The sequence below is a fragment of the Rattus norvegicus genome, chromosome 2 (genome assembly GCF_021556685.1).
Source record: "Rattus norvegicus strain SHRSP/BbbUtx chromosome 2, alternate assembly SHRSP_T2T, whole genome shotgun sequence".
NCBI lineage: Eukaryota > Metazoa > Chordata > Mammalia > Rodentia > Muridae > Rattus > Rattus norvegicus.
In genome coordinates this window covers 154,624,339-154,651,544 of record NC_141535.1, presented here as the reverse complement: position 1 = coordinate 154,651,544, position 27,206 = coordinate 154,624,339, and the positions used below count along the sequence as shown (strand labels likewise).

The following is a 27,206-nucleotide window of genomic DNA, read 5'->3' as shown; positions in this document are numbered from 1 at the left end:
TGAACATATGTGTATGCATGTGTGGAAGCTAGACATTGATTCTCAGTGCCTTTCTCAATTGCGCTGGACTTTATTTACCAAACAAGGCAACTCTGTGAATGTAGAGCCTCACAGTCAGCTCTCCGGCTTGCCTCTGACATGCTGGGATTGCAGGCTGCCACACCTTCGCAGCTTTCCTGTGGGTACTGGGAAGCCGAACTCCAGTCCTCTTTGTCCACTGAGCCACCTCCCCAAACCTGTTCTTATTGAACATCAGAGCACAGTAACAAATCTGAAAATCTTCCATTTTCACCTTTTATCCAAAGGACAAATTGTATTGAAAAATACCCTATAATTTACTTTCTTTATTAAAAGTAATATAGATTTATATCTTAATGATTAAAGCCATTTAGTGTTAAGCTTTTGCGACCACTTTGAGTTCTCAGACCATGGTAGGACATGGTAGACCTTAATAATAATAATAATAATAATAATAATAATAATAATAATATTATTATAGATGATTATGATCTTTAGTAATATATGAAGCAATGTCTAAATATGTCATGTATAAGTCTTTCATTTTCTAAACAACTCCAGGGGACAGACATTATTAACACTATTTTCCAGATGTAAGAGTAGGCTTGGTGGTTTAATTATCTTCCTGAAGTTCAGGAGTTGCCTGGTAGATGAGTATGTTTGAGTTCAGGTAATCTATGCTCAGTGGCACACTGTAGACTCCCTCACACATTGCCATCTTTGCTCTGCTTTGCTTCATTCTGGTTGGTGTGCGTGCATGAGTGCATGTGTGCGTGCGTGCATGCGTGTGTGCATGCATGTGTGCATGTGTGTGTGCGTGTGCGTGTGTGTGTGTGTGTTGTCTGCACATGACAGTATGCTGGTGAGTGTACGCACCCCTTGCACCGATGCAGAAGCCAGGGTGGTGCTTCCAGGGCCTCCCTCTATTACTCTTCACCTCATTGCCTTGACACGGAGTCTGCAATGAAAGGGGAAGTTCTCCACTTCTGGCTAGGCTGGCAGCTCTAGTCTTCACCTCGTAATGCTCAGGTTATAGGGATGTACGGCCATGCTTGGCTTTTTCCATGGGTTAGAACTCAGGTCGACATGCTTGCAGAGGAAAAATACCTCCTACTGAGCCCTTGTCTGAGATCTAAACCTGGATCTTATGAATTAAATATATAGGGCATCTGTAAGATGTCATACAGGTGAAGGCAGATAGAACAAGGCCTGTCATTGGATGAGAAGGAAGGATGGGTGGTAGAAAAGTTTGAGGGAAGAGGAGGAGACTGGAGGGGAAGCCACTGAGAGAACATGGAAACTGACTTTAAGATTCTACTCTGTACTTTTACAGGTTGTTATGAATGTTCTTAAGGGATGGGTGTGCACAGGGCTTTGTATGTTTAGGTGGGCAATTATATCTTATCAATTGGATCAGAGGTTATTGTGTTGTGTGTTCTTTCATGTGGCGATTTAAGAGAGTTTGTGATGGTGGAGACACTAGGCCTCCATGGAATTGGGATGTATAGCCCTGGAATGGTGGGAATCTGTGCTGGGAACTAGATAGGTAGATAGATTGCTGCCAGGCTCAGAGAGAAGCCTTCAGCAGTGTGATATGGGACAGAGCAGAGTGGGTGAGACACTTTGCTGACTGAGATTAAGATATCTACCAGATTTGGGGTACTGCAGTGCTGGATCTAGTGAGGGGTAAAAGAAAGCCATTATAATATTTTTTAAATAATTTTACAGCAACAGGCATCGACCTAGGTTTATATCCTATCCTATGAACATGAGATCCAGGGTGATGAGAGCTGTTAGTATATTTCAATCTCTCAAATGGGATTGACGCATATTTCTAAATGATCGAGTTATTAAAAATATCCTGTGGTATCTAATGCCCATATCCCTATGCAAGAACTATAGCCGAATACTGAGTAATCATAATTTTTGTCCATACTAAGAGTATGGAAATATTTGGGCTTTTTTGTTTTTAGCGGAGTTTTGGCTGGTTAGTTCAGTTGATTAGGAAGGCCTATCTGTGTGATCTTGGCAAGATTATGGAGCTTCCAAGTGCTGTCTTAGAGAGTACTGGCCATTATCAAGCTTCCAAAATTCAAAAACGTACTCATCTACCAAAGAGTCAGATGAGCTTTGGCAAACTAGTCAACCCATGGAGCTGGCCTGGACAGGGGTCTGGCTGCAAGACATAACCGGAGGGCTAAACACACCAACACACCTACGCCAAGAGTCCTTTGATTCTTGGATGATCAAGAATCTGGTGAGGAGGCTGAGACCCAGGAACAGGGAAAGCAGATGGCCAGGGGAAGGGATAGTGGAGGATGTGAGATGGCTCTGAGGTGCTGTCAAACATGTGTCTCACGACGACAGTGGGAAGGACCATCCTGAACTCTGACTTTGTGGGTACAGTCCACATCTGAAAGTAGCAGCCCGATCTCAGTCTACTGCTTCTGTTTACCTGCTGTATTCCAGGGCTGAGCAGAAGATACTTTTGGCAATGGTTTCTTACTAAGGATATACTGAAGAACCCTAAAACAGTGATGTTTAGGTATATTAATAAGAAGTAACAGTCATTAAATTATTTAACATTAATTAAATTCACATGTATTCATTTATATTAATTGTAATATAAGAATACAATCTGGAAAGTGTATAATTATATGTATAATATAAAATATATAATAAATTATATAACTGTATAAATTTACATTAATTAAATTTAACATTAAATTAAATAACATTCATTATGGGTCAGGTATGATTCTAAGAACTTCCACATGAACCGACCCTCTAGGGCAAGCTTCTATTAGCCATACCCTCATCCTCATTGTACAATTGTGTCAGGTAAGGCAACAAGAAGCTTAGGAAAGTTGCCCAAGGATTCACTCATCACAGAGAAAGGGTGTGCTCAGAGGCAAGCATTCAGTCTGAAGGAGTTTGGCTCCAGATCCTGGGCCCTGAGATAATACACACTTGTTCTTATATGCTGACATTTTGATAGATTTATTAAAACAACAACAACAATGACAACAACAACATCATCATCTCCAGGTATAAGGGAGACTTTGAATTTGCTACGTTGCTTCACATACGCTATACCAGTCTCCAACAATAAAGTCCTTTGGCCCTCAGCTCTGTCTCAGGATTCTAATTGTGTACAATACCATATGCAGTAGACCTTTGGGAAGGACTTCATGCCAAGATTCCTTTGGGTTGGGACAGGGTTTAGGTTTTACCTTTTAACCTACTAGATATTGTCTACCCTGTAAATAAACCATGCACATTATACAAAATATATTTATTTTTTACTATTTTAAAGTTATGTTTATGTTTGTGGGTATGTACATGTGAATGAAATGTCCACAAAGACCAGAAGCAAAGGACTCCCCCTGAAGTAGAAGTTACACATGGGTTTGGTCTTCCCAGTGCGGGAACTGAACTAGGGTCCTTGGCAACAGCAATTTACTCTCTTACCCGATACGCCATCCCTTTGGTCTTATGTCATACATACTTTTCACTTCTGCTTCTTATGTCTTGTTGAGCTCATCTTGCCAATCATCTAATTGCTGAGTGACATCCAGTCATCTTAGGAGAATGTTCTGAAAATCAAGGCTCGAAGCCAATGGGACACCGAACCTGACAAAGAAGAGTTGCTTACTATAAAACCTAGACTGCAGGCATGCAATGGCTGGAGCACAGTGACCTCTCTCTAGAACACAATGGAAAACCCAGGACAATATTATCGCTAAGGGTTTCAGCGCCGGGCTCTGGAAGTGGACCAAGGGCAGACTAGAAGTTGAAAAGCAGTTCTTTGCCTGTGAGGGAGTGCTGTAGTTGGTCAGACTTTAAATTACTTGAGTTGTTCTCAAGGTGAACCCACTTCCTACCAGATTGTAGAGGAAGACGATGGTGGCAAGTGTAAAGAGAAGCCTGGCGCCTCAGTATCTTAAGGATGGAACCCTTGTTGGGGAAAGTCACAGAGGACAGCAATTGAGAGCTCTCGCGGAGATGGTTGGCCTTGTAAAATCGCTCCACGTATGCAGCTGTCTGAGCATATGCAGAGGAAGATCAGGAAAGATCCCAGATGCCCACACTTCCCTGACCCACAGAGGTAGGAGCCTTGCAGATGAGATTCAGGGGGTTAGATGGGGCACCCGTGGGCACTCGAAGGCCTTCTGAAGTAGGTAAGGATGCTGTCCAGGGTAATGTACCTCCAGTCCAAGCTCAGGTTGACTCTGATTCTCACACAATTGTGGGTTGGTATGGTCTGTAAAGTTCCCTTAGCGGAAAAATCAGCAATACTGTCAAATGACTGATATGTATTCTCTGTTCTGGGAAGTTTTGCCTCTGGGACGTTTGTTGAGATGGATATTAACAAGAAATGAGTTAAAGAAATCACTGTCTTTCAATGGAATACAATACAGCTATGAAGAGTTGGCCTGATTGAGAATGATCTGCCACACTTTTTTTTTTTTTTGGTGTTGTTTGAAAAGAAATGAAGGCTTATACAGGTTTATACCCAACCTTCCAAAAACTTCAGCATGCTGGAAGGCAAAGTTAGGTGTAAAGAGTGAACCAGCTTCTCCCTCAGTTGCCAGGGTCACTGCAGAGGTGAAAGGTTTTCTGTGAGGTTTTTGTTTGTTTTGTTTTTGGAGACAGGGTTTCTCTGTTTTCCCTGGCTGTCCTGGAGCTTGCTCTGTAGACCAGGCTGGTCTTTAGCTCAGAGATCTGCCTGCCTCTACCTCCCGAATGTTGGGATTAAAGGTGTGCACCCCCACCGGTGTTTTTGTTTTTGAAAGGCCATAAGAGACAGTGTCAAGGATGGACAAGAGGTGACACATATGGAGGATGGCACTTTGGGAAGGTTTTACAGCAGTCCTGGTGAGAGGTGACAATGTGCAGGAGGCACTGGTCATTGGCCTGCCCAGGAGAAGTGTATGGGATTCATTTAGAAGAAGAAGCAGGGTCCGGTGGCAACTGCAGTAGAACTGGTAAAGGACAATAAATGTGTCAAACGTAAGTCCCAAGCTTCAGGACACCTAGATAAAAGATGGGGCTGTTTGCTTAGCAGGAAGAAGTGGAGGATGAGACGTTTTAGAAGGGAAGACAGTGGGACAGGCTTGAACCATCTCTGGATCTTTAAAGCAGAAACCTCTACAAGTCAGTGGGGATCGGGATCGCAGGCTAAGGATGCAAGGGAGTTTAGCCAGTCAGAGAGGGGGATCAGGGAGGAGACCTCAATACAGCTGGAAGGCCAGGCAGGAGATGGCCTCTTCATTCCAGCTCCTCGAGCCTCCACTCCTCAGTGGTTTCCAGGGTTTCTTGTTAGAAGGCCACGAGCAGGAACTCTTCAGGCACCATCACCTCAACCAAAGGCCACAGAAATGAAAAGCGAAACCACAGGGGGCAGACGTAAAAACCAAAGCAAATTCCCTTCTTAGAAACACTTTCTTCATTTGATTCTTTGGTTTCCATTTGTGCCAATGTAATTAAACAGCTTTGCTTCTTTTCCGAGGAACCTCTTTCTCTAACCCCAGGGATTTCCCTCTAGAGGAGCAGTAAGACGCCAAGACCTCAGAACATCTAAGGAACCTCGTGGTGTTAATCCATGATGGGAAATTTGACCTCTGGTCCAGACTACAGGTGTCAAATTCACTATGAAAGTGTGGAGGTCTCACAGTCACAAAACATCCCATTCATAACTCTTCAGACTGAAATCAAGAAACCACATGCTGGGTGTGGATGCGATCATTATTAATGACCCCTTACTTTCTTGTGATTCCAAGGAATTTAAAAGGAAAGTCATCTTACTTGGCCAGCCTTCTTTTTTTTTCTCTTCAAGAACAGAGAAATGAAGGCCAGCGGGATAGTATAGTTAGTAAAAGCGGTTTTACCACTGTGTTTATTTATAACAAAAAAGTTTCACAGAGAAATGAAACATTTCTAAAAATGAAATACAATGATATTAAGACTGAAATATGAGGAGAAAGAATGGGAAATAACTTCTGTAACTTCACAAATAGAAGTATTTCTTTCTACTTAAGAATTATATATTTATGCATATATCTACATGTATGTATTTACACAAACAGATTTTTTTAAAAGTTTGCAGGAGGCAGAATCCAGAGCTTCATGCATGCTTAGCAAGAGCTCTCCTGTCAAATTACATACTCAGCTTATGTTTCAAGGTGGATATTATGGTCAAATTATTCTAATATTCATATCCCACTGGATATATTTAGAAAAAATATATCATTGGCTACATCAGATATATTTATTTGTTACATTTAGAAAATTTTGGAAATGATATTATTTGCAATTCTTTAAGCATAAGGTAGAAAGTTTGAGGCCAACTTAAACACGAGTAGAGAATATATTGTTTTACCTTGGGGGAGGAAGGCTTTTCAAAGAGACTAAGCAGTGGTCCAGTGATACAAGTGTACACATGTGACCGTCTAATACTTATGGCTACTACTAAGCGTTGGGAAATGCCCTTCTTCGCCCCGACATATATTTCCCTTTCTGCAAAATAAAAATCACAGCAGCTTGCCTTTCCTTGCTCTTAGGAAAGTTCTGTGATTGTATGTGGTAATAAAGCAAACGAAAAGTCCTACATTATTTCCTGGGGCCGAGTGGAACATCTCCGGGAAGTTTCGATGACTTTTTCAGGTCATAAGAACACTGTCTAGTTCCCCCTAAAAGGTAAATGAAAGATCACCTTATTCTTACCTCTGTTTTGACCTGACTTCCTATATACTCCAGGATGACTCAGCCATTCAAACACTGAGAAGCAATCCAGCACCACAGAGTTAGAATTGTCTATCAAGGCTGCCTCCAAAGTTCTACCCTGACGATCAGTAGGAACAAGCAAAATGTACAAGTCAAGAAGTTGAAACTCTTCTCAGATGACTGTGGAAGATCAGCTACTCTACACTCAAAACCCTGCCAAGGGTCTCACACGGCCACTCTCGTGCATATTTGAATACCTGGGGATGGTTGGTTCATAAAACATGTTGTCCTCTTAGCTTGAAAACCACCTGCTGTTCTACCTAGAATTTATTTCCTTAAACATGCTTAACATTTTGTGATCCATTGATTAAACACATTTGATATCTAGTATGTACTTCAGAACTAAGTTTTGCTCACGATCTCATGGAAGATTAAATAAATGTCTTACAAAGGCTTGGGGGTGTCTTTGCCTGGAAAAGACATGGAGTTTTGGGCCAGTGAGATGGTTCAGTGAGTAAAGGTACTAACTGTTAAGCCTGATGATCTGAGTTCAATCCCCAGCATCCACACAGTGGAAGGAACTGAAACATTGTCCTATGACCTCCCCATCTCTGGCACTTCTGTGGGCGCATGCATGCACACGTAAGCACACTCGCACACACGCAAGCACACACACACACACACACACACACACACACACTTAAAAAGTACATATGGAATTTGAAGCAGATGTATATGCCTCAGAACTTAATGGAAGTTCTAGGGTAAGGAAAGTGAGTGGTGAGAAGCGAGAAGTAGAACTTCTCTGTAGGATAATCTGGAACATTCATTTGCTCATCCAGTTCTTCAAATAGCTTCTATTTAGCTACTATTAAGTGTCATTTGCTGGAATAGAAATGAGGAAACAAAAAATAAATGACCTTCCCTGTGCACAAGGAGCAGGAAAGCCTAAACAGTGAATGGACAGTTACTGAAATGGGGAGACAATGCAAGCGAAGGAGACTAAACAGCAGAGGGAGGGAAAAAGGAAGGAAGGAAGACAGACAGCCATGAAGTTAGGAGGTGATATATTGAGGGATTTGGAAAGAGATGTAGGGTAGAAATGGGGGCATATATGATCATACTTCATTGTATATATGCAGACACAGAGAAGACATTTGTAGAGGTATAATTGATAACAGGACTTGAATTTTATTCACATGGTCTTGAGAAAAAAACTTTTGCATTTGGCCTCTCTCTCCTTGTGAGGAAAAAACTTTTGCATTTGGCCTCTCTCTCCTTGTTGCTGCCCTGGGAGTAGACTCCAAATGCTAGTAGCCTGGCAGGCCTAAGTTAATAAATGCATGAATAAAAACAGAGAAGTAAAAGATAGATTGATTTACTTACGGTAACCGTTTGTTCCCCAAAAGAATTCAAGGCAACTTAGAGGGATAAGGCCGTTACCTGGAGCCTTTACTCGATTTGAAAGATAGACTACAGCCTCATTCATTGCTTCCTGGAAGCCAATGCAAAGAGGGCAGCTCTACCAAAGAATTTACAATGAACATTGGGGGGTTGGGGATTTAGCTCAGTGGTAGAGCCTGTGCCTAGCAAGCACAAGGCCCTGGGTTCGGTCCTCAGCTCCGAAAAAAAAAAGTGTTTACAACCAACATTGGGGAGACTTAAGTATTACTGGCCCGACATCTCAAGGAAGTATCTAGAGCTTATAAAGTTGTCATTGGATAACACAACAAATACAAGAACTAAATATGAATATTGGACTTAAAGTGACTTTCAGTGACTAATCTTGTCCAGTCAATAACTAATTGGTAGAAATAATGCACTCTTTTCAGAATCTAGGTTTATTTTGACATAATTAATCAATGAATTTTTTCTGAAATAGGCTCTCATGCATTCAAGGGTGGCTCTAAACTCCCTATACACTTTAACATTACCTTGAACCTCTGATCACTCCCCCCCCCCCCAAGCGCTTGCTACTATGCCTACTTTTGTGTGATACTGGGGATTGAGATGATGCCTTTGTGAATGTCAGGCAAGCCCTTTCCCAGAATTCCCTAGAACTATTGCTGTTTCCTCAAGACAGGTTCTCACTATGACTCCCTGGCTGGCCTGGAGCCCTCTATCTAGCCCAGGCTTCCATCAGACTCATAGCACTCCTCTGCCTCCAAATGTGGTTCATGGACACCTCAAGACTGTTTTGAAGTCTTAAAGGAGTATGGTAGAAGTCAGGTCAGCACCTCACAAAGAAGCAGCTACCATTTCCTTGCTACCAATCCCCTTATTCTGTGTAAGAACTCCTTCTTGTCCCCATTGTCTTATTTTCAACTTGCTTCAGCTATTTGATTGTTTATCAGCCTGCTTCCAACATTCTTCTGTGACCTCTGGCATGTGTGTAATATTTGCACTAGCCCAAGCTTTCACTCTGTTCATCATGATGTCACCTTGATGTTCTCTTTCCCTTTCTGCAGATGTCTCTTAGACTAGTTCTGTCAAACACATCTTCTGTTCTCTTCCAAAATGAAGGAGGATGAAGTCCTCACATTGCTTATTCTTCTGCTTCTGGCTGCAAAATCTGTGGGGTGAAGGCATTGTCTTCCTAGAGGCTGCACCTCCATCTCTCCTGCAGTGGGCTGAGAATTGCCTGTGTTTGTGATGGTATGTATGACTGGCCTGGAAACTGAAGCCCAAGGAATTCACTGTAAGAACTGTTTCAACCTTAAGCTTGGGGTAAATTTCAGTTGGGAATGACAGTGGGTACTTGTCTTAGAAATCTGAAGAAGTCATGACACCTGTCTTTCATTTTCTGGTGCAAGTGTGAGAGCAATGCTATGTGTCCACTTAGTTGGGATGCAGGCAATCCTATGCATTTGAACATGAACATCTTCCCTCGAGTTTCACCATTCTGACAAGGGTGTTCGCTTTGACCCAGACTGTAAGTCCAAGAGGGTCCTGAGATGTGAAGTCAAGGCATTGGTGATGCTTGACAGGAATAGTCAACAGCGTTAGACACCAACCAAGACATCTATGAGTCTGTAGCCCCGAGTTCTTCACAAAAAGCATGGTTGAGGAAATGATACATATATGCATACTAAAAAAAAGGAAGTGGCTTAGCAAAAGCATTCTTAGTACATTATTGACACATCATCTATGCAAATCAGGGGACTGAGCTGATTATAAAAGAAACAAGAACGGCACAAAAGACGAGGCGAGGAATTTAGACTCAAAGGGAAGATGGTTTGGCGTTTTGACGTAGCACTCTTTCATATAGGATGTAAATGAACACTACTCTCCAAGTGTGGCCCCAAAAGGCTTTAACCAGCCACTCTTTGCTTTATTTTTAATTACTGGTTTTGTCTCTTCCTTCCAAATCACACCGATTTCTATTCCTCAAATGATGGTTGCCTCCGTGTTTAGGTGGAGATAGGCCCCAAGATCAGCTTGGGAAGTAGAGCACTCAAGACTCTTTACTCCACAGTACCAGAGACTGAACACCTCTGCGTGCTAGGCAAATTCTCTACCACTGAGCTGCAGGCAAGCCTCAGCAAAACTCAGCTTTGGATGGTGTAATACTGCCTATGAAATATATAATCATTCAGGCACTTTTGACAAATGTCTTCTAGACATTTGGCATTCCTGGAACTAGGAGGGTTTCATTTAGTGGGCACCACTTTGTTGACTAAAGATAGTTTTCTTGGAAACTGCTGATTGATTAAGGGTAGGCTTTGGTTCTCTGGCTCCCTCACCAGCAGGTTACATCGAGCAAGGGGTTGCTTGTACCAAGGTATGTTTAGAGGAAACACCTAAGGCCTCAGATGAAGCTGCCAAGGTCTGAGGGTGACACTGGGTCCCCAGGCTTTGCATTGCGCCATACGTCCACTCTCCCAAGCCCTCATGTCTGGCTAGGTTCACTCTTCTGCTCTTGGGGGAGACCAGGCAGCTAAAGCTGCTGTCTCTATACAAACCCCACAGTCTACTTTGTACTGTGCGACACTGGCTGGGAACTCCAGAACTGCCCTGTGATATTTCACTCCCACTCTTGGTTTAGCTAGAACTGCTTGAAATGGGTTTATGACTCCCTTACAAACATCCCCACTTCTAGTTATTTTTCTGAGGCACTCATTACTTCCCTTTAGAAGTTGCTTAGCAGGGACTCGTGCTGAGAGTGGAGGAATGGTCTTTCTCAGGGAAGAATCCCCTCCTCCCAATTGGCTATCTAATACCATGTAGTTATCTCAAGGTCATCTACATACAGATGACATTATAAGACTGTATATATATTTAGGAATATATATATATATACACATATATACATACATATATAGTGAAAAAGAGGCCAAGAATTTTAGAAAGAACAGAGAGGGATAAATGGGAGGGGTTGGAGGGAAGAGAGGGAATGGGAGAAATGATGTAAATATAATTTCAAAAGATAAAAAATTATAATAAAAAGTTGCTTAGCCGGACAGAGTTGCCTGGTGCTCTGTTCTGGGCCTGGCCCATATCTGAGATAGTGCCATGCTTTAAAATAAGCCATCTTATCAATGAGGTCAAGAGTCTGTTAGCTCATTGGACAAAGAAAATGGATGCTTCGTGATAAGCAGGAAAGCCCTTCCTCCTGATAACATGCATACTTGTCTTCGCCGTCAGCATCTAAACTGTCTGAGAGGTGAGGGATGGGCTCAGGCTCATTAAAATGCCATGTCTAATACACAGCGATGCTCAGAGACCCAAAGAGCCCACACATCAGGTGAGATGGCATGTCACTGCAGGCCGTGATTTCTTCTGAGGACAGACAGTGGGAAGGAAGTAACTTTATGAAGCAGAAAATTAAAGAACTCATGTCTACCCTGGCTGTGCCTTACCTGAGTTAGAACACACATGTCTATCTTCTGAAAAGCCAGAAAACAGAGTATTGATTGGATACAAAGAATCAAGGAATCTCGTAGTAAATAATCTCACCAAGAGCCTTGAGTATGGCCCGTGAAACAGAATCATTTCCCCTCGGCCTTTCTTTTCTACATTGCACGCTTATACCTGGTTCAGGGAAACAAACTCAAGAACTCCTAAAGCAAGGGCTGTGTTAGGAGTGTAGCCCAGCATTAATCCAGAAAAAGGAATGGACAGCGAGAAGTGTGTTCCGCAGAAGAACTTACTGCAACCGAATCTTCTGGGCAATTCTTTGTAAACCAAAGCTCCAGATCAGGAAGTCCTTTGGTTTATTTTCAGTCTGTATAGACTGGTGATTAATTTTATAAATTACTTACATTACCTCATACTGACAGCTGACCATAGCTTCTGCTAAAATATCCTGATAAACTCGTCACCCCTCAACCCATATCAAAATGAACACATGCAACCCTTGCATCTCATTTAGACTCAATAAGTGAGCATCAGTGCAAACGGTGTTTGTACTTCCCAGAATTCAGCTGGGGTTGAGCCACCCAGTGTGGTCACGAGGACTAGGGGATCACAAGGCTTCCCCAGATACATATCAAAGAGACCTCCTATGTTGACTTGACATCATTATAAAAACCCATGTTTATTTTTAGAAAGGATTGTTTATCCACAAATCTCATCTTGACCTTATTTTGATTTCTGTCCCAGGGACAGAAGATTGAGTGGGAAATGGGATTTAAGCTAAGCTGTAGAGGTCAGTGGCCAGAAAGACTAAGTCACTTCTTTTCCAGAGAAATGAAATAGTGTGGTATATTGGTTAAGAGTTTGTTCTCAAAGACCAGGACTGGGTTTCTAGCTCTTTCTTATATACGATTGCCCTTACTGAGGACCTGCCTTTGCTAATGCAATGTTAATTTTTTTTAAAAAGACAGATTCAACTAAGTGTAACAGTTCAAATGCCCTTGTTTCTCACTCCTGTAACAATAGAACCAATCCTACTAGAACAGCAAACAGCTGTCTCCCCATGCATCGACTTGGGGACCCAGTGTCCTTCCCTTTTGTGTCTCTGACATCTCCTAGGTCTTGAGACTGCAGCTGGTGAGAAGGGAAAGATGCTGGGCAGAGTCTCTTCAATGCCCTCAGCTGGAGCTAAGACACATCGCAGCCATAAACACTTTATTGGAAAAATCACTTAGTCATGGAATCACCTTAGACGCTGGGAGCTGGGGAGGTCTCTGCCTGATGGGTCATGCCCTAGGGAGAAGTCTGCAACTATGGACTGAGACAGGCATGGATTTTAGTAGAAGGATAGCTATGTTTGTGATAGGGATATTTATTAGAGATGACAGATTCCATAGAAGAATGCAACAGATACCTGGGCTAAGGCCAAGTACTTGAGGGATAGAAATGAGCCAATCACGGGGATTAAACCTGACAACAGTGAGAGTAGCTCACTATGAAAGTCTACAGTCCCATCCCTCAGCCAAGAAGAGAGGGGCTGCCCGTGAGGAAGAGGTGTGCTGTCATTCAGTCCACGCATCTTCCAGCTGTCTGCTTGCTTCTTTGCTGAGGGCTGTTTGTACCCACACGGCAGAGGCTTGTGTCTGCCCCTGAACAAGAAACAGAAAATCTGACAGAGAATTCTTTTAGGCTACATATGCATGTGTGGGAAAGAGACTCATTAAGAAAGTGCCATTGAAGCTCAATGCTTAATGATAAAAATGATTTGAGTATTTGCCAGAAATAGGTCTAATTTTGTCACAAAGAATCAAACTTCTCCCCAATGGCCTTGCCTGGCCTTCTGTTCGTGAGCTCCCTGTACTGTGAGGCACAGCAGAACACTAGGTGACAGTTGGGGTGAACACAGGAGCTAAGCACAAGCAAGAATGTGACCTGGGGGCAAACTGGAGATCCTTGGGAAGGATCTTCAAAGGAGAGAGACTGGCTGACTAAAGCAGGTGGTGGCAGTGCAGCTTGACAATAATGGCCTGGGTGTACAGTCAAAATGGGTGGCCTGACCATTTTCAGAAATAGATGGGAGGAGAAATTATCATATTGAGCAAAATAATGCAGACTCAGATAAAACACCACATTCTTGTATTTAGTGTGTGTGTGTGTGTGTGTGTGTGTGTGTGTGTACGTACTTTCATAGACAAGCAAGTAGCAAAGTGTTATTTTATGTCATTCCACTGTGAATGAACAAATAGTAACACACACACTACCCGTGTGCACCTGTTCATGTAGGCACAAGAAAGGGCATGAAATACCCACGGCTGCCCACTGATTCTTAGAGGGAGGAGAGTGCCTGAAATGGGAATGACACTTTCCTGAAGCCTCTCCACTTTGTAAACAAATATTTGAGAAACAAAAAATAAGGTGGTGCCAAATCTAGAAACGGACAAGCCAGTATCCTCACTCCCCAGTGTTCTCAGCATCCCCACCCCCAGTGTGTGCTCTCAGCATCCCCACCCACAGTGTTCCCACCTTTTGGTTTTTCCTTCAATGGCTCTCGCTGCTCTTATTGGCAGTGGTTTCCTGAACATGGTGTATCATCTTTGCAATGATTCCAGATCCGATACTAACAAGTGAAAAGTCAGAGCCTCAGGAGCAATCTTGAGATCCCAGCCCGAGGAAGCTGGTAGAGCATTTCTTAGGCAGACCTGGTCTCAGGGCCTGGGAGTTTGTGAGCACACCTGTGTCTTCAGATGTGAATGAGAGACGGTGTCCCATCCTTGGGTCAGTTCATCTAGGTGACTTAACTTGTGAGCATCCTAGTTTATGTACACAAGGGTGACCTAGAGCAGGTGAGAAGGCTGATGAGACCTACCCAGTCTTTGCTGGAAAACCTCAGCAGGACAGAGGCGGCCTTGAAAAAACAGCCTTCGAGGTGTGCCTCCCACAGGAAAGGAGGCTCGAAGAGGCTCCTAGCTCACTAAGCATACTCTTTCCTTTGAGACTCTCAGGCGATGAGGGAACCACTCTTCTCCTAGCAAGACTGAAACTGGGAGGGTCTTGGGGGGCTCCTTTTGGTGTGTCCTCATATCTTGTTCTATTCCTGAGCTGGGATTCTTTAGTGATAGCCATGGGCTGGGTGAATGGGTGGAGAAGACTGGATTGAGGGGCCATGGGTTTCTTCAGAATGTAGTTTTGTAGCTACAGAGAGTACACTGCTTAAGACAGAAGACATTTCTAAAGTTTATCAGCATTGACTAACTCTGGTTAGGGTTTTAAAAATTAAGACTGTCTTTCTTGTCAAATGAGTGTCGGTGCCAGCTCTGGAGAAGCAGGGGCTTCGATGCCCAAATTACTCTCTCTTCCTGAGCAGAGGCATTCTCCATCCCTTCTGTAATTTTGTGCTCTCCCAGAGGCTTAGAATATTAAAAATATAAACACTTGACACTGAAAAACATGTTGTAACAAAAAGTTGAAAAAGAAAGTCCATGATAGTGTTTTCCAACATTAGAACTCAGGGACCTTTTACAGGTACCAAGGGGCTAATGAAATGGCTAAGTGGGCAAAGGCACTTTCTGCCAAGCCTGATGACCCAAGTTCAATCCCTAGAACCTACAAGGTGGGAAGGAGAGGACCAACTCCCCAAGTTCGTCCCTATTTCCACACACCACTGTGGTGCAGGCATACCCACCCCTAATCAGTGCTTTAACAGTAAACATGCCAAGGCCACAAGAGGACCCTAGAAGCAGTGTTTTCTGAAGCTTCCACATGATTCCATTGCATGGCTGCACATGAGAACAGTAGCCTGCCCAACGGGAGCACCACGGTTCAGCAGGTACTGACAGGCGCAGTGGGACTTACTCAGGCAGAGAAAAGTGGGTGGAGGGCAACAGTTGTTGGCAATCAGGGCTACCCGAGGCCAACTCACACAACTGAACCCCACTGAGGGTTACAAGCCTTTCTATTCTGAATGCAAATGCTCACTGAGCCCATAAAAGCGACTTGTGTTACAAGTTAGGATGAGCTGTTTGCTAAACATGAACTGTGCTAAGTCCTTCTGTGACTTACAGTGGTCGATCACCTCTGAGAAAGGGGCCTGGGACACTGGTTTCTGAAGTCTTGCCTGTACCGTGGACTCCACAGAGAAACCAGGTGACCGAGGGGCGGAGCTGGGCTGCAGAACTGCTCATCTCTCTCAGTCGTTGGGTTTCTAATCGTCTGCGCCCACCAGCTAACTGAGCGAGTCTCTACCTACTGGAGAACAGCCCACAGTCCTCTTTAGAGCTGTCAATTTTTGAGGCCAGTCGAAGTGCTTCAAAAAATTACAAATGGCAAAAAGTAGCTTTAGAGACACCGTTTTCCTGTGGAGCCTGACGGAATGCCTAACTTTACTTCAGATAGGGCACCAACATCAGACCAACCACCTCTAACCTGATGAACCGGTGAGCTGGATTAGTTACTCACAGGAGCACAGGCCATCTGCAGATGCTACACACCGAAGGAGAGAACTTCTGACCTTTAGCAGTTATTAAGTGCTCGTGGATCCCGGGTAGATAGAGAACCTCGTATGCTCCATGAGCCCTCCCACCTTTCAAGAGAGGAAGCCATGGGCCCAGTCATGTGAGGGTCTTGAGCAGGAAATCACAGGCTCCCGGTTCCACCAAAAAAAAAAAAATGCAAACAGCCTTTGTTCATGTGGTAAATTTGTTAAATGGAACACTGGCACAATCTCAGGGTCTAATGAGAGGAATTGGTGTTAAAGAGAGGCAGTGTTCCAGACGGGCTGCTTCAGTCAATCCCAGAAACGCTGGCCCTGACATAACTGATGTAGTCTCTCCTACCTGCTACCTTCATGGGAGCAACTGGCAGCTCTGTCCAGTGGGGATTCCACAAAGGGCAAAGGAGGCACAGCCAGTGTTTGTTAGTGAGCAAAAGGATGTATCATATGAAACAAAGTTTTAATTTTTATTTTACATATTTATACATAAAACTTTCAAGGAACCATGTGGATCCGACAGAATGTTAATAGCACATCTAAGAATAAACCTCAGGTAGTCAACATTCACAAAATGTTGAAAACTGATTAAAATATACGTAGTATGGAGAGCTACGACTTCACTACGAGGCAGGCATGTATTTTGACTTGTTAGCACCGTCATTTACAGTTCCTCTTCAAAGCTACAGTGAAGAATGAAATGGTCAATGGTAAAATACTGCTCCAACTTAAAGTTTAGCTAAACAAATAAAAATAAAGTTAAAACTACCCTCTGCTTATCCACGGTTGTTGGTGGTGTAAGTACTGTACAGTTCTCGTAACGATATTTTATTAAAAGGCCTGATAGTAAGTGGAGAGAGTAAAAAAAAAAAGAATTAAATTAAAATAAATTAAGAAGCGAAGGCCAGTCACGGGACAGGAAGCGTGGACATTACCAATGACTAACACCGATGTCTCTTTCGGAGCCACCTTTAGCAACAGCATTTTTTACGACCACAGAAGCAAAATAAATTCTAGCTTGTCCTCTGGTGGATGGCTCTCTTTCACTTCGAGGGCATTTTCTCAGCCATGTGCTTCTGCTGACTCTCAGCGTGTCTGCAAAATCAACGATACAGTCACTCAGCGCTGAGGAGAAAGAGCTAGACTGCTTTCCAACCAACACCCTCCAAACCAAAGCTACAGCAGCGTCCGCACCAAGAGCCAGGACGAGACACGCTCGACTCGAGGAAGAGTGCTTTAAGCTCAACCGATTGTCCCAGTTTTTATATTAGGTGATCATGATTTCCGGATTTTGTGAATCACAGAATTAACCTGAGGCTGACAGGCATTACCACTGTGAAGAAGGAAAGCGCTGTGTTTAAACGATGTCAAGAGGCGAGTACCTGGAATGTCTGCGTCAGTGCGAGTTAAAATGTGATTCCCACACGCCAGGCATTGCACCCAGAGCTCAATAAGGCTGTGGTCTTTGTAGGGAGTAGCACAGTGAATGCGGCCAGGAAAGGAACAAATGGCAAATGAAGAAAGCACAGACAGAAGACAAACATCAAAGGTGGGACTGTAGCTCAGTGTAGAGCATACGCCTAACCTGTAGGATGCCCCAGAGCTGCAAGACCCAGAGGGGTAAAACAAACAAGTCAAGATCAGGATCTGCTCGGTTGAGGGCGGACTGAGCAACTGTTTTAACACTTGTAGATTGGGACATTAGCTAAGGCTGACGGAACCCTGGGGCTGTCCATCTGATTTGCTCTCATGAAAGCTAACGTCAAAAACATGATGTAAAGTTCTCTGTGGATATGAAGCTCTCCCAGATTAGCATAAATTCCCCAGCCTGAGTTAATCCTAAGGCGTAAACACAACAATGAAATGGCCAGGGGCCGTATGATGCAAAACCTGGACAACCCAGAAGGTGGGTGGTGGGGATGGAAGGGGGAAAAATGACCATGTTCTTGGCAACCCCCTGAACAGGCACGACCCGAAGAACTGTAAGATCTGTAGGCTGCAAAAGCTAACGGTTTGGAAGGATGGTTCTAGGAAATGACAAATCTTGTGGGAGGCTAAGGCTGTGGTTTCTGGCTGTCATCGAGGGTTGGGGACAAGATGTGTACTGTCTGGATGTGGGGTGACACCAAGCTTATGCCCTGGTCTCAAGCAGAAAAGCCTCCTTATCCATGGTGCACAGAAGGCAAACCACAAGCGGTTTCAAAAATCGGGCACGTGACTGCAGCATCCTTGCCACATGCAGAAACCCTGGAACAAATAGCAACGTACATTTGGCAATCAAGGAACTCAGAGAAATGCTGCTATTGTCCCCACCCCACACTACACTCTGACAGAACAGACCATGGCCCCACGGATGGGTCTAAAGAGCCATGGGTCATTTTCATAGTGCAATGTGTGAGTGTGTCCAGCAGATTCAACTAAAAAAAAATGTTCTGATGTCCTGTGATGAAGAGTCACTGTGGCTAACTGAATCATAGCTCTCACAGTGCTTGTTTTAATGGACCTCTCTACACAATTGTACACACCAGTACATACATCAAGAGACTCCCTGCAAAAGCAAAGAAAAGTGGCAACAAACAGCTTAGGGAAATATTAAAAGCTATGTGTTCTTTTGAGACATACACATAAAAAAGGATTTCATTAAAATGTTAAGAGGCAAAGGATTTCTATAAACTTTTTCATTAGTCATTTTTACATTAAAGTCCTTTGTAAGATGTCTATCATTCTAGTTCCACAAAATGACTACACACACACACACACACACACACACACACACACACACACACACACACACACCACAATATCATTGCTGTGCATGGCAGGCCCAGTGCTAGAATCTAAAACACAACAATTCAAATGGTGTGATCTCTGCTTGCAGGATAGAGAATTCATCATCACTTGGTGAGAAACAACAGATCAAATGTACAGGCCGGGCTATGGCCAGGACACAGCGGGAGATAAGCTGGTCTTGTCACCCTCGCAGCTGGTGACACTCTAGCACCCACCACATAGCTGGCCATGTGTGGAACACAGCAGCACGGAATGCATTGGGATTAGTTCCCAGGGATGGTCTTTTAGAATAAAACCTTCCAAGATCATAACTGTTGACCAGATTTAGCCGGTGATGTGGTGTGTCTTGTCAATGCAACATAAGAGGATAACAACCCAGAAGTAAACCCTTGGGGGTGGGCAGACAGAATGTCTCTTAAGAGACATACAAGTAATTTTCAAATCTCTCGATTCCCAGTGTAGTCCAAGAACAATCAAAGCAGAATGTCTTTGGGAGGTGGGACCCGGCACCTGTGGTTTATAAATATCTCTAGGTGCTTTCAGTAAAGACCCAAAACTGAGCAGAACAGATTTGAATAATGGGCGTAGAACAGGTAGAGGAAACTGTGGAGCTGAGCTTCCCAGAGCAGCCTCTGTGGTGATACCACTGGGCATGATTAAGCACCCTCTGGCACTCCTCTGCCCCCATGCACAGCTCCCCACCCCCAGCATGAACAGAAGCATGGGCCTCTCCCTCAATGTAGAGGGTTTCAAGGGAGCACCACGCCTCTGCCTATTATAGGACGGCTCCAATCAAAAAGCTTCTTCTACTGTCTCCAAGTGTTTGAACTTACGGTGCTGCTCGCCCCGTCTCCCAAATCACCACATCTACACCAGCAGGCCCACAGAGAAATTAATATGAAGCCTATCACCTTGAGAAATGGGGATGAGTTGGGGGTCATTCCCTCTCAGCAAGGAATGCCAGCACCACCGAAGGGTTGGGGAAGGTTCTTACTACCATAGGCAGAGAGGAGCTTATGGAAGACTGCAGACTTCTTCTGTGAACTCTGGGGCCTGGCTGCATAGTTCCCTGATGATTCTATCATTTCGATTCGGTGACTCTTGAACTCTTGGGTAACAAAATGAGGTGCTAAAGTTGCCGATGGGGCAATGCCCCGCGTGTCTCCAGGTGACAATCGTATTATTTGAGTGTTACTATAATAATTCAGCTGTTGGTAAATATTCTCAACTTAGGAGGCATGCTTCTTTCCTTTTTCAGGTAATATAAGGCGAACAGGGATCTGGAGAGAAAGCTCACTGGTTAAGGCACTTGCCATACAAGTGTAAGGACTGGCGTTTGGAATCCAGGATCTACGTGTGGAGCCTATAATTACAGCCTCAGAAGGCAGGGAGAGGGAATCCTCAGAGCAAACTGGATAGCCAGATGAGCAAGCACGACAGTTGTCGGCAATTTGGGGCTTTCACATGCAAGTGCTGGTGTGTGTGTGTGTGTGTGTGTGTGTGTGTGTGTGTGTGTGTGTACACACCCACCCTACCCATACATATCCTATATATATATACATACATACATACGTCTCTCTCTCTTTCTTTCTCTCTCTCTCTCTCTCTCTCTCTCACACACACACACACACACAGATTAAAAATAATGCTAAAGAGGATTGTGTCTCTTCTCTCTTCTCAGTAGCAAATATCAATACATACATACATACATACATACATACATACATCATACATACATGGTGGGCTTTACTAGAGAGAAGCTAGTAAGAACTGGGAGCCAGCACTAGCCTGATTCATTACTCTACCCAGCAAGGCAGCTGGAGCCATGCCCATCTCAACACTCAGATCTCAGTTTCCCCAGGATAAGAACAATCTGGTGGCCCTGGGGCTGTGGAACGATGCCAGGACCCCTCCCTTCCATGGCATGGCAGTAATGATCAAGAGCTGGCCCACTAAACAGCTGGCGTCTTTCCGTGGCACCAACCATGTGGCTATTCCTCTGCTGGAAACAACAGAATGGAATGGAGGAGGGCCAGCCACCCTGGGGGTAACAGTTTTGCAGGGTGAAGTCCTTCTAGGCTAGAAATGTTGCCCCGATTTAGAGGGAAGTGTAAGAAATCTTCATAGATTGACAGTTCTCACCATTTATGGGCTGGGAGATAGCTCAGTGAGTAAAGAGCTCGCTTTGAAAGTGTGAATACCGGAGTGCCTTGCTACTTTTAATTGTCAACTTAATACAGTTTGGAGTTAACAGAGGAGAAAGAGTTGACAGAGCAATTGCCAAGATCAGACTGGCTGGTGATCTTGTCGACGGGAGATTGTCTCCACTGCTAATTAATGCAGGGGGGCCCGGGCCACTGTGGGCGATACCATTCCCTTGGCAAGTGGTCCTGGACTGTATGGAGAAGCTGGCTGAGCACCAGCCTTAGTGAGCTGGACAGTGATGGGACAGTGAGCAGCATTCCTGTCCGGTTTCCGCCTTAGAGTTCCTACTCCGCCTTCCTTTAATGATGCACTATAACCTGTAAAGTGAAATAAACCCTTTCTTCCCCTAAAGTTACTCTGGCATAGTAACTATTGCAGCAACAGAAGCAGGACGTCACAGAAAGCTGGATACTGTAGCACGCTCCTGTGTACGGCTACTATGAGATGGAGCTGCAGACAGGAGAATCCCTGGAAGCCCAGCAAGAAACGAGATCCTATCTCAAACAAAGAGGAAGAGAGGGGCACACTCTCAAGGTTGTCCTCTGACCTCCACGTGCATGCCACAGCATACGCATACACTCTTTCCCCTCCCTACCTCTCTCTCACACACACACCCAGATTAAAAATAATGCATTTTCTAAAGAGGATTTTGGGCCTCTTCCTCTCTTCTCAATAGCAAATATCAACGGCTGTTTGGTGAGCTAAAGTACAAACGTAAGGGATTATGTCTCAAGAGCTCATTCTTGCCCTCGTCTTTCAAGTTCAGCCTACCCAAGGCTTTGGAAGGAGAAGCTGGACTGACCTAGTCAAGTCTTCTATGTCCACCAGCATGGCGTCTTGTTCTGTGTGCAGCTCATCTCGAATGAGGAGCAGCTGGACCAACTCTTCATTCAAACCTGGGGTAAAAAAAGGAGCGTTAAAAATCAGATCAAGCTGGGGGTTGGGGATTTAGCTCAGCGGTAGAGCGCTTGCCTAGCAAGCGCAAGGCCCTGGGTTCGGTCCCCAGCTTCGGAAAAAAAAAAAAAAATCAGATCAAGCCACACCCAAATCAGAACATAACACACATTCGCAGACACAAAAGTACCTCTACACAGTTAAAAATCATAGGAAAGAATCTTTTTCTTTACAGTGTTTCGCATGTGTGTGATTTCCATGCGTGTGATTTTTACATGAAGGGGTTGAGTAATTACACAAAGCGGAGGCCCATGTTGGAAACAATCATCAATTGCACTTCCATACTGAACTAACCCACCTGTGATCAAACCCACAGCTCACTCACACAGCGGGTCGCCAGCCAGCTCACTCCAGGGCTCTGCTGTTGATACCTTCTAAGGATTACAGGTAAGCCACTGTGCCCATCCAGAATTTACATGGGTTTCTGGGGATCTGAATTCTAGTGGACTCTTATCAGCTTCTTATATGTGCGGGCGAAGCACCCACTGGAGCAGCATGGCCTGTTTGTAAAATTAAGAAGGTACTGAGGAAAAGAAAAATCCTCTGAAATACTGGAAAGTTAGCTTTGTGGCAGGATGTGTAAGATCTGAAGAAGGGTGTCTGAAAGACAGTGCGAGAGAATACCCCTGAGCTAAGCACAGAAGATGGAAATATTGCTAGCTCTCCTGATATTAGTGGTCAGCGTGGCTCAGGAACAGGCCAGGAGCCTGCTCTTGTGTTTTCCCCTCAGAGAAGCTAAGAGCTACAGCTGTTATGTGCACGCACAGGGGGAGAACAGCTGAAAAGACTTGTGAGCAAAGAGACAAGAGGAGGGAGCAGGCCCCCTGGACGTGTTTCCAGAGATTCTGACTTCAAATGCCCCCCACCTTCAATTCAGAAGAGTTTGCAACTTGAATGGGGGCACAAATCACACACAGAGCTCTAAAACTCCACGTGCCTCTGAAAAGCACCAGAGAGTAACGGTACTCCTTAAAAGTCTAGACGAAGCTGCTTCTGTGGTAAAATACTTCATGCTTCTCAGCCCTTGCATGAGTAACAGGCCTAGTGATTAAAACAAAATTAAAGCCATTTTATGTCCCGTGAGTTTAAGGTTTAAAAACAAAACCCTCAAACCAGGTGGCGTAATGCACCTTTCATCCCAACACTTGGGAGGCAGGGGTAAGGAGCATGGGGCAAGAGGCAAAGGGCAAGGGGCATGGGGCATGGGGCAAGGGGCAGGCTGATCTCTGAGTTCCTGGCCAGCCTGGTCTGCAGACTAAGTTCCCAGACAGCCAGGGCTACAGAGAGAAACAATGTCTCCAAAAACAAAACAAAACAAAACAAAACAAAACTTAAAAAACCCAAAATGCTTTCTCTTGATTCTAAAATATCACCTAAGCACATCTCATTTTTTATTTGGATCTAGTGAAAAAACATTATCTTTCTCACTCGCTTCTGGGTGGCCTCTACACTGCTCAGCAGTGTCTATGCACTACCTTGACTGCCCAGGAGGTTGGTTTCCACACCTTCCCAAGCTCCATATCAAGTTTTAAACATTCTATGAAGAAACATTTGCAACTAACATAACAACAGAGTCATCCACTTAGTGACTGCCCAGACCTGCGTGGCCTCAACCATGACCAGCCATTACTCCTCTTTCTTGAGTCAACAGGGCCATTTGACAGCCATTACACACACCCAACACCATCTCATCTGGGGCCGATGACATGATCTGGCTGACCATACTGCCTTGTGGGGACACCGTCTTTCACTGGGCCAACCAGTGCCTCCGTGTGACAAACGACCTCCAAAGAGTGCCATCCCCACCAGCTCCCTACCCTCTCTGGATGGGGCTGTTGAATCTCTTCATACCAAGAGGGGAGAGCTGCGTAATTTTTCCATATTTGTAAGTATACATTCATTGTCTTAAAAAAAATCCCATTTGATGTGTGATGGTGGTGATAGCTAAAACAAACTCGTGCCCACGTGAGGTGGGAGGGATGGCTGTGTAAAGCTTGCAGCTACGGAAGTTTGTTCTAGAAACAGATGCAAGTTAAATACACTGCCCATGCCAGGAACCAGCAATTTTAAAAGGACTGGTAACCATGGTGAACCTTGGACAGTTCTGAAAGCTTCTGACATTTTACAGTTTAAAGAAAAGGACAAAACTAAACAATAGAAGAGTCCTGCGATTGTCTAGCTCTTGAAAACACACAGACAGCCCAGTGAAAACAGAAGAAATGAACCCCCAGGCAGCCTTGCCCCTCACCGCCATTCACCTCACGCCTACTTCCAAGCAGATCCCCCACTTACTCTCAATCTGGGAGTGAAGGTCATTGACGATCACTTGTAGCTGCCCGATAGTCATGTCTCTCAGGTCGGTGGGCTTTAAGCTTCTTTTCATCAAGCATTCGCTTATGTGAGGCATGTGAGGCAGCTGGAGACACAAGGGGCAGGGGAGGGGTGAACCGAGTGGCAAAGACCCTGGGGAAGAGCTAGTCTGCTCGTACAGACCCACTCTCACCCACCCGCTTCTGCCCAGGTCTCCAGCCTGAAAGCTTTCCCAGCTGAGCGTCCCAAGGGTGGCCCCATATCTAGCATCCATTTCCTACCTCCATCCCTCCATACACCAGATGGCACACTGTCTGCACCCTAGGCTTCTGGGTTGCTCTCTGACACTAGTTATGGGGAACATAAGTAATAGGAATAGCAGGGATAAAACTAACGGTATCAGCTGCTGTTTACTACTTTATAGCAGGCCACCAGCACCAGTGAATGGGCTCTGGATGTCTTCCTCACTGGATCTTCCACAATCCTACTCTCACCCAGGTGCTGTGTCTGTGAAAAGTGCCACGTGAGCCCCTTGTCAGATCCCTGCAGAGCCAACCGTGACTGCTAAGTCCAGGACACTAATCCATTACACTATATTTTCTCCCTCAAGAGGTGGGTGAGAAGCTACAGCAATCTTTCACTTGTGATAGAGCAGGAATTCAGAAGATCTGAATCACAGGCTGCAAGCGTTCACTTCTACGAAATGTTGCCCGTGTGTTTCTTAGTGTAACAGGAGAAGGGAAAAAGAAACGGACTTTGTTCTTTCTCAACGGCCGGTGCTTCTGACAAACTGCCTCAGAGAAACCCAAGTTTGCATAACTCTGGGAAAGAACCCATCCTCAGTCCCCGAATGCTCGCTTGCATGCCCAGCCTCCACTGCTTACAAGGTCAGCGACGGGAGACTTTTTCCTGTTCTGTTTTTCCACTTCTACTTGCATTTTGGCCATTGGTTTGGCCATGGCCAGGGCCATTTTGGCTTCAGCTTGTAGCTTCTTTTGCCTTGTAAGGAAGTCCATGTCATCCAGGGATTCAGATTCCTCCTCGGTGGTGTCTCTATCAGAGTAGGAAGAACTCTGCTTGCTCTGTAAAGGAAGAAGGAGCAGCTTCAAGTCCCATTCTAGTTGCTATGCCATTGGGGAGGGGCACTAGCAACAGGGTCCTCTCTCAGCATGGGTGGGGCCCTGGTGGCAACTCCACTAACCCACTTGATTGCAAAAAGCCTGTCAGTCACAAGAAACCTAGAAAAGGGCCTATTTACAAGGATTCTGTTTTGAGCACAAATAGAAAGGTTGTAAAAGTTTTAACAGGGCCATGTTTACTTATGGAACCCAGAGCCAGGGTCTGCGATAGTCTTCTGAGATCACCAGCAGCTGACATCTGCCCTATGCTCAGAGGTCAACACACACCCGCTGGTCATTAGAAAGATAGCACAGAGGGGAAACATCCCCGTAGCATGCGTTTACCATTATTCTCAACTTCTGGAACATGTAGGAAGGGGCTGAGCCTTTAGTTCTAAGCCCAGTGAGGAGCGATTCTTTCACACATATATGTATTCTATGTAAGGAATAGATAAGGGAGGTAGCTATTCCTTCTCTATCCCCCGTCAGCTTTGAACTCACTGCATAACCTAGGCTGACCTTAAACTCATGATCCTCCTGTCACAGACCCCCAAGTTCTGGGATTACAAGCACGCACCACCATGCCCAGCTCCCTTTTATAGTCTCTAAAGGAGTAAGTGATTCCTCTCGTAGTCAGCCGCCTTCATAAGCCTTAGTTATCAGTGCTGTGCCAATTCTGAGGTCACCGTCAAACTCTCTCAGAGTGTAATCCCAGCCCCTCCTGGAATGGCTGCTGCGGGTTCACAACAGAACAAACCCTTAGCAGTGAGCAAAGAAACCAAGGCAATGGCCACGTGGACTTACCATGGGGGACAAGGGCGTGTCCAGGCTGGTCTCAGTCTTACTGTCGTCGGCATCGCTGTCCTTGTCACTGCCGCTGTCGTTGACAAAGCATATCTGGAGGTTCATCCCACTTTGTAGTCTGGGCAGAAACAAATGGGACAGTAATTCTGCTTAGCTAGTTGTTACTTGGTTGAAGCTGATTAAATGGAGTTTACTAACAAGATAGTTTTCTGTGTTCTTCATGTGCAGAACTAAGTGACCCAAATCATTCTACATTTCCTTCTGTGGTTGAGACAGGATTCTGCTACATAGCCTGGACTGGCAATCCTTCTGCATGAGTCTATTCTTTCCTTCAAATACAAATGTTATTAGAGGACCTACCATTTCAGTTGGTCGTTTAACGTTTTTGTTTCAGCACCCAGTGAATAACAAACACATAAGAAGATGCTTTGTGTTTACAGCTCTGCCAGTCTAGACGAACAGACTTCAGCCGGTAACACTGCACGACGGCAGTTCAGGTGCTGTTTTAGAAGGACAACAAGTTCACGAGAACCAATCGCGTAAGACAGCAACACTGGGAAGAGACCTGTGTTTGAAGCAGTTGCCAGAAGCCAATGGAGGAAGCTCAAAGACAAAAACATCACAGGCTTGTTCACCTCAAGAGGCATAAGGAAACCCCAGGGTGTTTGGAATCTTAGAACGCTGGTGCTTCTGCCAACTGAGCCTGACTCCCAGCACCAGCCACCTCTAGGAGCTGATCAGGGTTCTGAAGCTCCTCGCCGTGCAGTCAGAAAGGACAAACGCTAATGATGAGCATGGCCAGACGGTGGGCCCAGCCCCGTGGGCTCAGCTCCTGGTTCTAACTGGCTTTTGAGGGTGACCATGTCTCAGTACTATCTGGTCATTCTCAGCATCTCCAATATCCCAGCTTTGTGGGAAAGTAAATCTTGTGTGTGGACATG

General features: G+C 44.8%; 1 protein-coding gene and 1 long non-coding RNA gene across 13 annotated transcripts in view; one reads left to right on the top strand and one right to left on the bottom strand.

Annotated features, from left to right (window-relative positions):
* The first annotated feature begins 4,492 nt into the window (after positions 1-4,492).
* On the top strand, positions 4,493-16,959 carry LOC148006704 (uncharacterized). The gene is made up of 2 exons (XR_015675500.1): positions 4,493-7,475; positions 13,845-16,959. It is a non-coding gene; the product is annotated as an uncharacterized LOC148006704 (long non-coding RNA).
* Positions 16,529-27,206, bottom strand: part of Schip1 (schwannomin interacting protein 1) — a 775,862-nt gene continuing 765,184 nt past the window's right edge. For 11 of the 12 annotated variants that reach the window (XM_087619480.1, XM_087619478.1, XM_087619479.1 and 8 more), the window contains 5 exons: positions 26,266-26,383; positions 25,228-25,425; positions 24,326-24,449; positions 21,882-21,975; positions 16,531-17,179 (listed from right to left, as the gene is read on the bottom strand). In XM_087619480.1, the coding sequence (XP_087475606.1) occupies positions 17,128-17,179; positions 21,882-21,975; positions 24,326-24,449; positions 25,228-25,425; positions 26,266-26,383 (586 nt within the window). In that variant the 3' untranslated portion in view covers positions 16,531-17,127. 12 annotated transcript variants of the gene reach the window in all.